This window comes from Salmo salar, chromosome ssa12 (assembly GCF_905237065.1).
Source record: "Salmo salar chromosome ssa12, Ssal_v3.1, whole genome shotgun sequence".
Lineage (NCBI taxonomy): Eukaryota > Metazoa > Chordata > Actinopteri > Salmoniformes > Salmonidae > Salmo > Salmo salar.
The window spans coordinates 59,333,176-59,346,865 of NC_059453.1; the positions used below are offsets into that span (position 1 = coordinate 59,333,176).

General features: G+C 46.1%; 1 protein-coding gene across 5 annotated transcripts in view; it reads left to right on the plus strand.

Moving 5' to 3' along the window:
- The window catches only part of LOC106565373 (citron rho-interacting kinase), a 51,737-nt gene that overhangs the window by 35,631 nt on the left and 2,416 nt on the right, over positions 1 to 13,690 (plus strand). The window contains exons 31-47 of one of the 5 annotated variants that reach the window (XR_006758040.1): positions 76 to 240; positions 337 to 360; positions 4,086 to 4,220; positions 4,553 to 4,736; positions 4,955 to 5,046; positions 5,250 to 5,354; positions 5,878 to 6,047; positions 7,110 to 7,190; positions 7,493 to 7,628; positions 8,085 to 8,224; positions 8,453 to 8,654; positions 8,826 to 8,954; positions 10,481 to 10,561; positions 10,700 to 10,778; positions 10,875 to 11,045; positions 11,229 to 11,312; positions 11,548 to 11,663. Coding sequence is in view for 4 of the 5 variants with exons in the window: in XM_045691571.1 (XP_045547527.1) it covers positions 76 to 240; positions 337 to 360; positions 4,086 to 4,220; positions 4,553 to 4,736; positions 4,955 to 5,046; positions 5,250 to 5,354; positions 5,878 to 6,047; positions 7,110 to 7,190; positions 7,493 to 7,628; positions 8,085 to 8,224; positions 8,453 to 8,654; positions 8,826 to 8,954; positions 10,481 to 10,561; positions 10,700 to 10,778; positions 10,875 to 11,045; positions 13,003 to 13,393 (2,285 nt within the window). In the remaining variant the exon portion in view is untranslated. Of the gene's footprint in view, positions 1 to 75; positions 241 to 336; positions 361 to 4,085; positions 4,221 to 4,552; positions 4,737 to 4,954; positions 5,047 to 5,249; positions 5,355 to 5,877; positions 6,048 to 7,109; positions 7,191 to 7,492; positions 7,629 to 8,084; positions 8,225 to 8,452; positions 8,655 to 8,825; positions 8,955 to 10,480; positions 10,562 to 10,699; positions 10,779 to 10,874; positions 11,046 to 11,228; positions 11,313 to 11,547; positions 11,664 to 13,002; positions 13,394 to 13,690 lie in introns of those variants that run through there. The other 4 variants (XM_045691574.1, XM_045691571.1, XM_045691573.1 and 1 more) reach the window with 4 other exon arrangements.

A 13,690-nucleotide genomic window follows, 5' to 3' on the forward strand; every position in this document is an offset into this window, starting at 1 on the left:
AGGAAGCAATGTTTCTGGCGTGTCGAAGTGTGCCAGGTGTAGCCAAAAGCTTAACATTTCCTCCCTCCCTCCCAGCGGCCCATTTTAAAGCCTCAGAGCACGCCCCGGCCACGCCAGCCTCCGCCCGCCAGCAGATCCTCATGTCGGCCATCGTCAAGTCCCCCGAGCGCCAGCCCAACCCCAGCAGCCTCCTGGCCCCCTCTAGCTCTGCACGATGCAAGGAGAGCTCCACGCCCGAAGGTAAGTCCCACAGCCCCTGCTCTCGGTCTGTGTGTCTCTCTCTCTCTCGCCACTTTTAGAACTCTTAATTTTCTTTCTCTCTCATTCTGCTCACAGAGAAGCGAAGGGTAACTTTTGAAAGTAAGTGTATTCCCAGTTTGAAACTGTTGTGAAGAGGTAACCATCTTCCATCTCATTGTGCTTGTTATATTCATCAAGTAAAATGTTTGTTGTATTTAAAGTATTTAAACTGAAATGCTTCCTTACGAGCCCTTTCCCAGCAATGCAGTTAAAAAGCAAGAACATTTACAAATAGATAACAATGAAATAGTAACACAATAAAATAACATTAACGAGGCTATATATAGCCTATACACAAGGCGTACCGGTACCGAGTGTACTGGTGTACGAGGTAGTTGTGGTGATTGATTGAGGTAATACTGTATGTACAGTTGAAGTCAGAAGTTTACATACACTTAGGTTGAAGTCATTAAAACTCGTTTTTCAACCACTCTACACATTTCTTGTTTACGAACTATAGTTTTGTCAAGTCGGTTAGGACATCTACTTTGTGCATGACACAAGTCATTTTTCCAACAATTGTTTACAGACAGATTATTTCACTTTTAATTCACTGTATCACAATTTGAGTGGGTAAGAATGGGTTTACATACACTAAGTTGACTGTGCCTTTAAACAGCTTGAAAATTCCAGAAAATTATGTCATGGCTTTAGAAGCTTCTGATAGGCTAATTGCCATAATTTCAGTCAATTGGAGGTGTACCCGTGGATGTATTTCAAGGCCTACCTTCAAACTCAGTGCCTCTTTGCCTGACATCATGGGAAAATCAAAGGAAATCAGCCAAGAAAAATTGTAGACCTCCACAAGTCTGGTTCATCCTTGGGAGCAATTTCCAAATGCCTGAAGGTACCACGTTCATCTGTACAAACAATAGTACGCAAGTATAAACACCATGGGACCACACTGCCGTCATACCGTCATACGCGTTCTGTCTCCTAGATGAACATACTTTGGTGCGAAAGTGCAAAGCAATCGCAGAACAACAGCAAAGGACCTTTGTGAAGATGGAGGAAACGGGTACAAAAGTATCTATATCCACAGTAAAATGAGTCCTATATCGACATAACCTGAAAGGCCACTCAGCAAGGAAGAAGCCACTCCTCCAAAACCGCCATAAAAAAGCCAGACTACTGTTTGCAACTGCACATGGGGACAAAGGTCATACTTTTTGGAGAAATGTCCTCTGGTCTGATGAAACAGAAATAGAACTGTTTGGCCATAATGACCATCATTAAGTTTGGAGGAAAAAGGGGGAGGCTTGCAAGCCGAAGAACACCATCCCAAACGTGAAGCGCGGGGGTGGTAGCATCATGTTTTGGGGGTGCTTTGCTGCAGGAGGGGCTGGTGCACTTCACAAAATAGATTGCATCATGAGGGAGGAAAATTATGTGGATATATTGAAGCAACATCTCAAGATATCAGTCAGGAAGTTAAAGCCTGGTTGCAAATGGGTCTTCCAAATGGACAATGACCCCAAGCATACTTCCAAAGTTGTGGCAAAATGGCTTAAGGACAACAAAGTCAAGGTATTGGAGTCGCCATCACAAAGCCACAAAATGAAGTGGTGATCCTAACTGACCTAAGACAATTTTTACTAGGATTACATGTCAGGAATTGTGAATAACTGAGTTTAATGTATTTGGCTCAGGTGTATGTAAACTTCCGACTTCAACTGTACATTTTGGTTTGGTGATTGATTGAAGTACTATGTACATGTAGAAAGGGGGTAAAAAGCAGAATGTCTGGGTAGCTGTCTAATTAACTGTTCAACAGTCTTATGGCTTTGGGGTAGAAGCGGTTCAGGAGCCTTTTGCTCCCAGACTTGGTACTCCGGTACCGCTTGCTGTGAGGTAGCAGAGAGAACAGACTTCAACTTGGGTGGCAGGAGTCTTTGACAATTTTTAGGGCCTTCCTCTGACACCGCCTGGTATAGAGGACATGGATGGCAGGGAGCTCAGCCCAAGTGATGTACTGGGCCGTGCACGCTACCTTCTGTAGCGCCTTGCGGTCGGATGCCGAGCAGCAGCCAGTCAAGATGCTCTCACTGGTGCAGCTGTAGAAGTTTTTGAGGATCTAAGGGCCCATCTTTTCAGCCTCCTGAGGTGGAAGAGACTTTGTCGTGCCCTCTTCACGACTGTGTTGGTGTGTTTGGACCATAAGTCCTTAGTGATGTGGACACCGAGGAACTTGAAGCTGTCTCCACTCCAGCCCCGTCGATGTGAATGGGGGCGTGTTCGGCCCTCCATTTCCGGTAGTCCACCATCTGCTCCTTTTGTCTTGCTGATGTTGAAGGAGAGGTTTTTGTCCTGGCACCACATTGCCAGGTCTCTAACCTCCTCCCTGTAGGCTGTCTCATCGTCGTTGGTGATCAGGCCTGCCACCGTTGTGTCGTTGTTAGGTACCAGTGTGCGGCAACGCAGTCGTGGGTGAACGTGAAGTACAGGAGAGTGCTAAGCACGCATCCCTGGGGGCCCCCGTGTTGAGGGTCAGCGTGGCGGATGCGTTGTTGCCTACCCTCACCACCTGGGGGCAGCCCGTCAAAGTCCAGTATCCAATTGCCGAGGGAGGTGTTTAATCCCTGGGTCCTTAGTTTAGCGATGAGCTTGGAGGGCACTATGGTGTTGAACGCTGAGTTGTAGTCAATGAACAGCATTCTTTCGTACAGTACGTGTTCCTTTTTTCCAGGTGGGAAAGTGCATTAGAGATTGCGTCATCTGTGGATCTTTTGGGGCGGTATGAGAATTGGAGTGGGTCCAGGGAGTCTGGGTTGATGGTGTTGATGTGAGCCATGACCAGCCTTTTTTGAAAGCATTTCATGGCGTCAGATGTGAGTGCTACGGGGGCGATAGTCATTTAGACAGGTTACCTTGGCGTTCTTGGGCACAGGGACTATAGTGGTCTGCTTGAAAAGTGGGTATTACAGACTGGGTCAGGGAGAGGTTGGAAATATCAGTGAAGACACCTGCCAGCTGGTCAGAGCATGCTCTAAGTACGCGTCCTGGTAATCCATCTGGCCCTGCGGCCTTGTGAACGTTGACCTGTTTAAAGGTCTTACTCACATTGGCTACGGAGAGCGTGATCATCCCCCTCCCTCCAACTGGTTCATGGGGCACATTTACAACACTAGTCTGCATCTGAGATGGATGTGATGCTGGGAGGGTTATTTACTGAAGGAACAAGTGTCTAAAATATTAGTATTTAGTAGGCAACAATATGAAGGCAAAAATGGAGAGTGCTTCAGAAGGCCCTCAGGAAAGGCTCCATGCCAGTTGGTAAACAATGTGGGGTTGGCTCTTGGCAAATGTAACCGCCATTAAGTTATATTGAAATCTGTGCCGAATGCCCTCAAAAAGCAAATGCGGTGTTGCGGTTCAGTACTTCTGGTTTACAGTTGTCAAGGCCCACCCCCTCCTGGATTAGAGCCCCAGCAGCACTTTTGACTGGAAAATAAAGTTTGTCCTTTAACCAGCCTTTCTTTCTGCAAAGGGAAGTAGATATGAAACCATCTCTTTTACAAATACTATAGTTAAAAGTACAGACACCCATTGACATTTGCATGAATCGACTCATAATCATGGTTATGTCGCTAGAACCGAAAAATATGCACGTGCAGAAAATGAATTGCTATGCCTCATATAGTACTCTCTTTGTCTTGCTGTCAAAACATTTTTGCTTTCTCTTGTCAGGAGCTTTTAAATGACACAAACCATACTCAAACTATATGCATGACCGCTGCAAAACTCACTCATTCTAGTTTTCACTCATTGTCACTGTGTTGTTGTAGAGTACGGGCGTCGCGTGAAGGAGAGGATGCACCACAACATCCCCCATCGCTTCACCGTGGGACTCAACATGAGGGCCACCAAGTGTTCTGTCTGCCTGGACACAGTGCACTTTGGACGCCAGGCCGCCACCTGCCTAGACCTGTAGGCCAAAAATGAGGCGTCTGCTAAGACAAGAGGTTAGTAGTCCTAACGGGCTTTACTGCCTTTCTTTCTCATTACTGCTACCATGAGCAATGTCCCAGACCACTGAATTATGTTCATTAACTGTGTTTCAACTATTTATTTCAATCAAACTTCCCTTTCTTGTGGTCATTATGTTGAATACATTTTATTTTTTTTATTTCCGACACTTGTGTACGGGTATGAAGATGCAATGCAACAGAGTACTTGTTTTCAGCCAGCATAACTGATGAAAATCACTCCTTCACAATACATGTATTTCCTTCTCTCTCTTCCTGGTCTTCTGTAGAGTGCAACACCCTCTGCCACCCCAAGTGCTCGCCCTGCCTCCCTGCCACGTGCGGCCTGCCGGCGGAGTACGCCACCCACTTCTCAGAGGCGTTGTGTCGGGAGAAGGCCAGCTCCCCTGCCCTGCAGCTCAAAGAGGCCACTGGCCACGTTCGCCTGGAGGGATGGATGAAACAACCCAGGTCTGTGTTCTCACAGTAGCATCTTTATTATGGACATTCTTCTGTTTTTACCTACCATACCTTGCTTTATGTAGAGCACTTTGAGAATTTGTTGGAAAGTGGTTTGAAAATGAAACGTCTTCCTCCTCCTTTTCATCTTTCTTGGGCATGAGCTCAAGGTAGGGCCCTTGACAGGGAAAATGTAACACCTCTGAATTGTAAGGTGCGTGTCTCTGTAGGAACTCCAAGCGAGGCCAGCAGGGCTGGGAGAGGAAGTACGTGGTGCTGGATGGGACCAAGGTGTCCATCTACGACGCTGAACCCAGAGAAGGTACTGCTCCTTGATTTAACTCGCCTTTTTCTTTCACCAGACTGTTTTGGCAGTGTTTATGACCCTTGGCCTCCTGGATCATATTCATTAGGCAACAGTCTGAAACAGAGCGAGTTCTACCTGGACTTGTAGCTGGCCTGGTAGCGTTGCAAAACGTTTTGCTACCGTGTGCCCGAGTAAATGTGTTTCTGGTGTGTTTCCAGACTCTCTGAAGCCAGAGGAGGAGTTTGAGCTGTGTCTTCCTGATGGAGAGGTGACCATCCACGGAGCAGTGGGAGCCTCAGAGCTCATCAACACGGCCAAGTCGGGTACAATGCACTTACAGATACTGTACACATGTAGATTAGAGTCCACCGGTGTTTGTCTTGGACAGAAATAAGTGCTGGTACTCGTTTTGTGCCGGTACTGTTTATATTTAGGTGCAGGAGCGCCACAATACTTGTGAGCTAATATTCTATAAGAGGAACAGGAGCTCAAGCAGTAGAACATTTGAGGTGCCGGTACTCAGCTCCGGTGAGCTCCTGCCCAAGTCGAGCACTGGGATCCACCTGCCTAATGCACTTGGAGATCAGAGTAGAACTTCTGTTTTCCATAAAACTCCATCTGGAACACACTAAATTAATGAACACCTGACCTCTCCCTACATCCTAACTTGTGCAAAACTACCTAAACTGATCCTATTTGGGGACTCTTTGCGGGAGTAATTGCACAGTCGTCAAGTAGCGAAATTGCTGAGCCTGCCCGCTGTTGTTTTGTATTTGAATGTGATCTGTAGTCTCTGTCCCTTCACTCTCGTATCTTGCTTCAGTCTGTGTTTCTGTCTGTGTGCAGACACCCCTTACATCCTGAAGCTGGAGTCTCACCCACACACCACCTGTTGGCCCGGCCAGTCCCTGTACTTCATGGCTCCCAGCTTCCCAGACAAGCAGCGCTGGGTGGCTGTCCTGGAGTCAGTCGTAGCCGGCAGCAGGGGCTCCAAGGACAAGGTGGAGGCTGACGCGGTGAGTGGACGTGCTTGTGTGCATATCTCGAAAGCCGTCTTCAATCTCTAGTCGGGGTTGATATTTGAAGTGTTGTTACTTTCGAGGTCTGCGCCGGAGTTCTCCTACTAGTTTACAGATGGAACCCACACTCAAACATGAGAGACCAAGACTTTCTTGGTGTTTGCCGAGAGAATAGGGTGTACTCCCACTCAATAGTATCTCTTTCTCTCCCCTTCCCACCCCTTTCCCTCTTTCTTTGTCTGCATGTTGTCCCTCTACCGTCTGTGTTTGTGGATGTTGTCAATGGTTTTATGCGTGAATACATATTTTACACACGCTGTATGTGTAAAATACACTGGGGTGTTGTTGACCACACTGTAGACAGCTGTTCCTAAAAGACAGAAGAACCTCTCCCCACTGGTCCAGGTAAAGAGCTGCACGAGCCTCTGCCTTATGCTTGGGCCCAAGCGTATGCTTTGATTGACAGAGCATGCAGTAAACACACTTACTGTATACATACCCATGCGCACACACACTACACCTTCAACATGTCAGTCACATATACAGTGCAAGCACACGCTCTCTCGACCCACATACCCACACAATGCGGCACCCATGCAGCGCATGTATGTGAGATGACGCTGCGTAGCGTAGTCCGCCGGCGTCATGCATGCACGTCCAGAGTCATGTACGCCACACCCGCCCATGCAGCCCTGCGATACAATTGATGGATTGATTGGTCCATCAATTGGTTTGTCTGGTGTACCATTTTGTTTTTGTACATTTTGATATCTTCCTGTTTTTCTTTTCTTGCGTGAAATGTATGGAAATTGGAACGTGCTACATAAGTAAAATCGTTATAGTTATTGCCCATATCCATCCCCATGTTGTCACCTGCTTCACCCCTGCAAACCACTTGCCTCTGTCACATCCACTGTGTACTGTAGGATATATGACCCTCACAACTTCCTGCATTGACATTAGTAGATACTGGGGGCTTTGTCTTGGTAAAATGCTAGGTTAGGTTTACACGTCACGATTCCTGACCTGGCCTGTGTTCCTCTCCCTCTCTGATGACAGAAACTGTTGGGTAACTCTCTGCTGAAGCTGGAAGGAGACGACCGCCTGGACATTAACTGTACCCTGCCCCTCACCGACCAGGTACGTGTGCGAGTTTTATGCAGGATTGTGTTTCACTATGCGTACAAAACCAGGAAACTTACCCAGGGAACTGGGTAAGCGATTCCCTGTAGCTCAGTTGGTAGAGCATGGTGTTTGCAACGCCAGGGTTGTGGGTTCGATTCCCACGGGGGGCCAGCACAGAATTTTTTTTAAATGAAATGTATGCATTCACTACTGTAAGTCGCTCTGGATAAGAGCGTCTGCTAAATGACTAAAATGTAAATGTAAAATGTAAATGTTACCTGAAGTTTCACATTGGCTTTCTCTCTCCCCCGTCATAGATAGTGTTGGTTGGCTCTGAGGAGGGTCTGTATGCCCTGAACGTCATTAAAAACAGCCTGACTCACATCCCAGGCCTGGCCTCCGTCTTCCAGATCCAGATTATCAAGGAGCACGACAAGCTGCTCATAATTACTGGTCAGTATTGTGGACAAACTCTGCCTACTATTATAGGCTTTAGCTTCGTGAGCTACTGGCAACATGGTCTTGAAAAAATGGACCCCATTTCCAATACCAGGTATATGCTAGTATCAAACCTGGCTTGCCTGCGGACCTACAGACTTGTGTTAGCTCCCCGAGCTAAAGCCTGAAAGAAGACATGGGCTCTGGGAGTTAAAATCTGTCTTCAGGTCTCATAATTTGCCCTTAGCTGGCTCGCCTGCTTAAATAAACAGGCAAGTTACTCAGCATGTGAGTGTAGTTCACTGAACCATCTCCGCTACAGTACTTGCAGTTTAGCAGTACTGTAATTTTGAATCGTGTTAGTATAGTGCAATAACTGTTGAAACAGATCACAAATGTGTTATATTGGATGGAGGATGCAGTTGGTACTGTATGTGTTTGTTGCTGATATCTGTACCATGTCCCATCCAGGAGAGGAGCGGGCCCTGTGTCTGGTGGAGATCAAGAAGGTGAAGCAGTCTCTGTCTCAGTCCCATCTCCCGGCCCAGCCAGATCTCAGCCCATACATCTTTGAGACCGTCAAGGGATGCCACCTCTTCTCCTCTGGCAAGGTGAGCCACCGATTTGCGATTCTTAACTTTTCTTCATGGATTTTTCACCTTATCGAAATAGGACGAAACAATGTTTTCTGGTGTAAAACTTTGTTTCAATCATAGCAAATTATTCAAGCACCTTTTTGTGTTGTCTGTGCCTTCCTTGAAACTGTGGACACAAACTGATTACGCTGTATTTCTGGAGTGATAGTTGTCCCGACTGTGTTGTTATTGGCCCTTGTGCAGATTGAGAATGGCACGTGTATCTGTGCCGCCATGCCCAACAAGATCACCATCCTGCGCTACAACGACAGCCTCAATAAGTTCTGTATCAGGAAAGAGATTGAGACGTCAGAGCCCTGCAGCTGTATCCACTTCACAGGCTACAGCATCATCATCGGCACCAACAAGTTCTACGAAATGGAGATGAAGCAGTACGTGCTGGAAGGTAGGTCAGCAACTCATCACACAGGATACAACATGTTCAAGGTACACTGTTATCTCGGGATAACTAGGGTGTTGTTCAATAGGCACCAAACAGACTGAAACAAGGAGAGATTACCTGGTTATTTTTTGTATAATTGGTTGATTGATTGGTGTGGGGACCTCTATCTTGCAGAGTTCCTGGATAAGAACGATGTGACGTTGGCCTCGGCCATCTTTGCGGCCTCCTCCCACAGTTTCCCCATCTCCATCATCCAGGTCACCCAGGCACCGCAGAAAGACGAGTACCTGCTCTGCTTCCACGGTCAGTCATGTTTCATACACACTTCTATAAGCCGTGCGTGTGCGTGCGTCTTTGTCTTTCTGTTAGGAAAATGTGGTGCTGGATATTTGAGAAATTCACCGGACCCATGTGCATTGGCTGCATAACCTGATTAGGAGTTTAGAATGACCGAAATCACATTTAGATTATGGTAGTTCATCTTAACAGAACATGCAACTCGAGGATGCAATGACGTGTGTCCTTCCTACCTAATTCCGATGCGCACTTTGAAGATGTTAGAATAACTGTCCACATTTCCTCAGCCAACAAGACGAGTAACGAACAGCAGTTGGCCTAGGCTATATAAAACAAATATTAAAAACCAATAAGGCTGATCCAACCGATCAGAATGTTGAGCTTGAAATGTTGATTAACTATTATTTTTTTCACATTATAAGCATAGCAATGCACACAAGGCAGTAGACTATGTGTGACTGTTCTATAATGCAATTAGCGGGAAAACACTGACAAAAGCGCACTGCACATGTGAGTGGTTAAATGTGATAGAAATGAAAATATCCGTTAGCAATTTAGAAAGAGTGGAGATCTAAAGATGCAAACACTGGAATTGGTTGCTAAAATGACTAGGATTGTGCCTTTGGCTACTGGACAATGAAAGTAAGTTGATTTGAAAAGCAATACAACATGAGAGAAATATGCTACTTGTTTCAATGGAATATGGAAGTCTTAATAAAATAATTGCCTCCAAGTTTTATGGTTGGATTTTGGCTAGGCTACTTTGAAGCAAGGTAAAACATGCCTCATAATATGAAGTAAAACATTCAATTTTCAACCAATTAAGTACATGTTTTCAAATGCATACTGCCTCCAGCTCATTGCAAAGTGATGTGTGATGCGCGGAAGCCTGCTTACTGTTTCCAATGCACTTGAATGGTGAAAGGAAGAGCGCTTCAATTACCAGTTGAGAAATAAAAGAGTAGCAGTTTTTAATCATGGCCATCAAAACTGTTAACACACGATTGCCTTTAGAATTGTTGCGCAATGATTGGGCTTACATTATAAAAGCGCGTTTCACTCCCGAAACAAATTAACTAGCTGTTTGAGGAGCTGTAGCAGCAGCTCTCCCGCTGACAGATTTTCTGCTCAAGCTAGGCTCTGTATTTGTAGGCTGTGTGCGTGTGATAATATAAATAATGACTACTCGCTCATTTAATTCCACTAAATTATGCAAATGAACTTATAGGCCGATACACATGTCCGGTCAAATGTATTTCCATCAATGAATAGGCTAAAAAGCATTTATTTCTTTTTTTATCGGCCAAAAGCTGTTTTTTTACCGTTTTAAAGGAAACCCTGGTGTGTGTGCATGAGAGATGGCGTGTGTGAGAGAGGGAGAGTCCCTATGCTGTCTTTATGATTATGTAATGACTGAGTAGTGTAGCCATGCTCTGATGACTGCTAAAAATGTCCGTTATATTCATTTCCACATAGTTTGCCATGCATACCAGCAGTATCACTTATTTCTATTGTGATGATTCCTTATCCAGAGTTTGGGGTGTTTGTGGACGCATACGGCCGCAGGAGTCGAAGTGAGGACATCAAATGGAGCCGTCTGCCTCTCTCGTTTGGTAAGTCCAAAATCATTTTAGATCTGAAACCATCGTAACAGAGTGATCCTAACAAAAGCATTGAAGAATTGCCATCTAGAAAAGTGTTATAATAACACATTATAGAGGCTTATAACACAGTGCTCCTCTCCATATCAGCCTACAGAGAACCCTACCTGTTTGTGACCTACTTCAACTCGTTGGATGTGATCGAGGTCCAGGGCCACTCTGCTCTAGGGTAAGATCACCTCACTGATCCTTTACTTAACTGCAACCCTGAGCTAGTTAGCATAACATTGTAATAAATCAATGGGGGGTATTGTGTCTTGGTCAGGGCCCACTCGTACGCTCACCTGGACATCCCCAACCCGCGCTACCTGGGCCCAGCCATCTCCTCCGGAGCCATTTACCTGGCATCGTCCTACCAGAACAAGCTCCGGGTCATCTGCTGTAAGGGCAACCTGGGACAGGAGGGGGAGCTGCAGAGGAATGGCTCTGGACGCAGGTACGTTAATATGGCTCTTTCTTCCGGGATTTGGAGCAACAATGGGGATTCTTCATTCTGTCACTGCACCTTCTGTTGGCTGAGCTGGTTAGCGGAGGCAGGATTGGGCCGGTCATGGTCACAGTGTGACTTCAGAATGACTTCCCTTCTCTCTAATTTCGCTCATTGTTTAAATTCCACCAGGAATCACTGAAGTGCACGGGGATGGTGTGGAGCTTCTCACAGGTGGCACACTTGCTGCATGGGTTGGCATACAAATGACATACAGTAGGTTGGCATACAGGTGGCATAGGTTGGCGTACAGTTGGCATAGGTTGGCGTACAGGTGGCATAGGTTGGCGTACAGGTGGCATACAGGTGGCATAGGTTGGCATACAGTTGATATAGTTTGGCAAACAGGTGGCAAAGGTTAGCATATATAACTGGTGAACTATCTGGTGATGGTGTTCCATCTGCTACACCATCTGAGACCTGGATTAATACTAGCCTCTGTTCTTTGCAGGAGGAAGACTTCATTTTTTATTTGTAACAAAGCCTAAGTAAGGCGATTTTCTATTCAAAATGGCCCCTGTGTGATGTTATAATAAAATATTTAAAATAAAGTATGGATACTTCTTGTATTTTCTGAGACTTCCCTAAATAAACCAATCAAGCACCTGCATTAATGGAGATAATATTGCAGTGACTGTGTGTTTAGAGTTAGCTGATTTGACCACCGTACCGTATAGTGCTTTATGATGTTTAAAGAACAGTAGAGAGGGTTCATTGCTATTTTTCCTCATCTTCATCAAAAAATACAGTACAAAGACCCAATTCGAAAAAGCCATCCCAAATGTAATTGTTCAACCCTCATTCAGCCGTTATCCATACATGGAAAAGTGTTGTACTCTCTCTGCAATTTAGGGCTGAAAGATGAGTATTGATTATAATGCTAAATAATGTGTAGGTATGCCACCTCTGTGCAGATCACGTATGGAAAAAGACCAGCTACAATTTTCATATCATTGATTCCGTAATCCTCTGTGGACAATAGAATTGGAGATGTGACTTCTGGAGCTAACATGGTGACGATATGACTCAATCTCTTTAGCTCGCCATCCATTGGTGGAACCAAATGTGCAGTCAACCATGTCTCATTTTTCTCCGTTGCACTTGCTCATTCTAGTCTCCTACTGTGACAGAGTGTGGCTAACAAATGACCTGTCTGCATTATCTCCAGGGATTTCAATGAGAACTGCTTTCTCCACATCCGAAGCCGTTGCTCGCTGCAGTCATTATTTCATTTTACAGAGCTATTGAGGGTATTACACTAGCCATAGTTTTGATTGACATAAGCTTAATATGCATTTACACTGACGTTAAGAACAGCTGTTTTTTCCATGACATAGACTGACTAGGTGAATCCAGGTGAAAGCTACGATCCATTATTGATTTCACTTGTTAAATCCACTTCAATCAGTGTAGATTAAGGGGAGGAGACAGGTTAAAGACTGATTTTTAAGCCTTGAGACAATTGAGACACGGATTGTGTATGTGTGTCATTCAGAGGGTGAATGGGCAAGACAAAAGATTTAAGTGCCTTTGAACGGGGTATGGTAGTAGGTGCCAGGTGCACTGGTTTGTGTCAAGAACTGCAATGCTGCTGGCTTTTTTCATGATCAACAGTTTCCCGTGTGTATCAAGAATGGTCCACCACCCAACGGACATCCAGCAAACTTGACACAACTGTGGGAAGCATTGGAGTCAACATGGACCAGCATCCCTGTGGACCGCTTTCGACATCTTGTAGTCCATTCCCCGATGAATTAAGGCTGTTCTGACAGCAGTACACTATGTAATGCTTTCTTGACACCATCACTGATGGTCTAACAAAATGTTGACCCTGTGATCTTTGTCATGTGTTCCCCGGCCCTCTCCATCTCCACAATGGGTCTCTCCACCCCCTTTCCGTCCACAGCCCCAACAAGCGTGGGCCGCCTTCCTACAACGAGCACATCACCAAGCGCCTGGCGGCCAGCCCCGCGTTGCACAGTGACCCAGGCACGCCGCGCCGCTATCGCGAGGCCCGCACCGAGTTCCGCCGCGATAAGTCGCCCGGCCGCCCGCCGCACTCAGTGGAGAGGGAGAAGTCTCCAAGTGGCAGGATGATGATGGACCCCCGTCTGGCCAGGTCTCCAGGAAGGGCCATGGGGGGGGACCTACGCCTTGACCGCTCCCCAGGGAAGCTGATGGACCGGGACGTGAGGAGGGAGAGGTCACCCGGCCGGGGGTTCGAGGAGCAGCAGCCTGGAGTTCGTCAGAGACTCCACACCAGCTCCGGTCGCACGCCCCTCACCACGGTCAACAAGGTGAGACCGTAGACTATGTACAGAATACTTCCCAGAGTCCTATGTACTTCCCTTGCCCACATTACAGGACATAACTTGAGTGGTATTGGGTGCATTACTTTTGATCAAAGGCCTATGGTCCCATGCTGTCTTTTTTGGGGATATTTTCTATTGATATGCTGACTCACTTAAATGTATTTTTCTATAAGACGTTCCTATTCCAGTGATATTGTTACGGAACCAATAACTAGCCTATGGATATTGTTACACTCGTTAGGGGTCTTAGGCCTAGTTAACCGGTCTGTAACCTGAATGAAT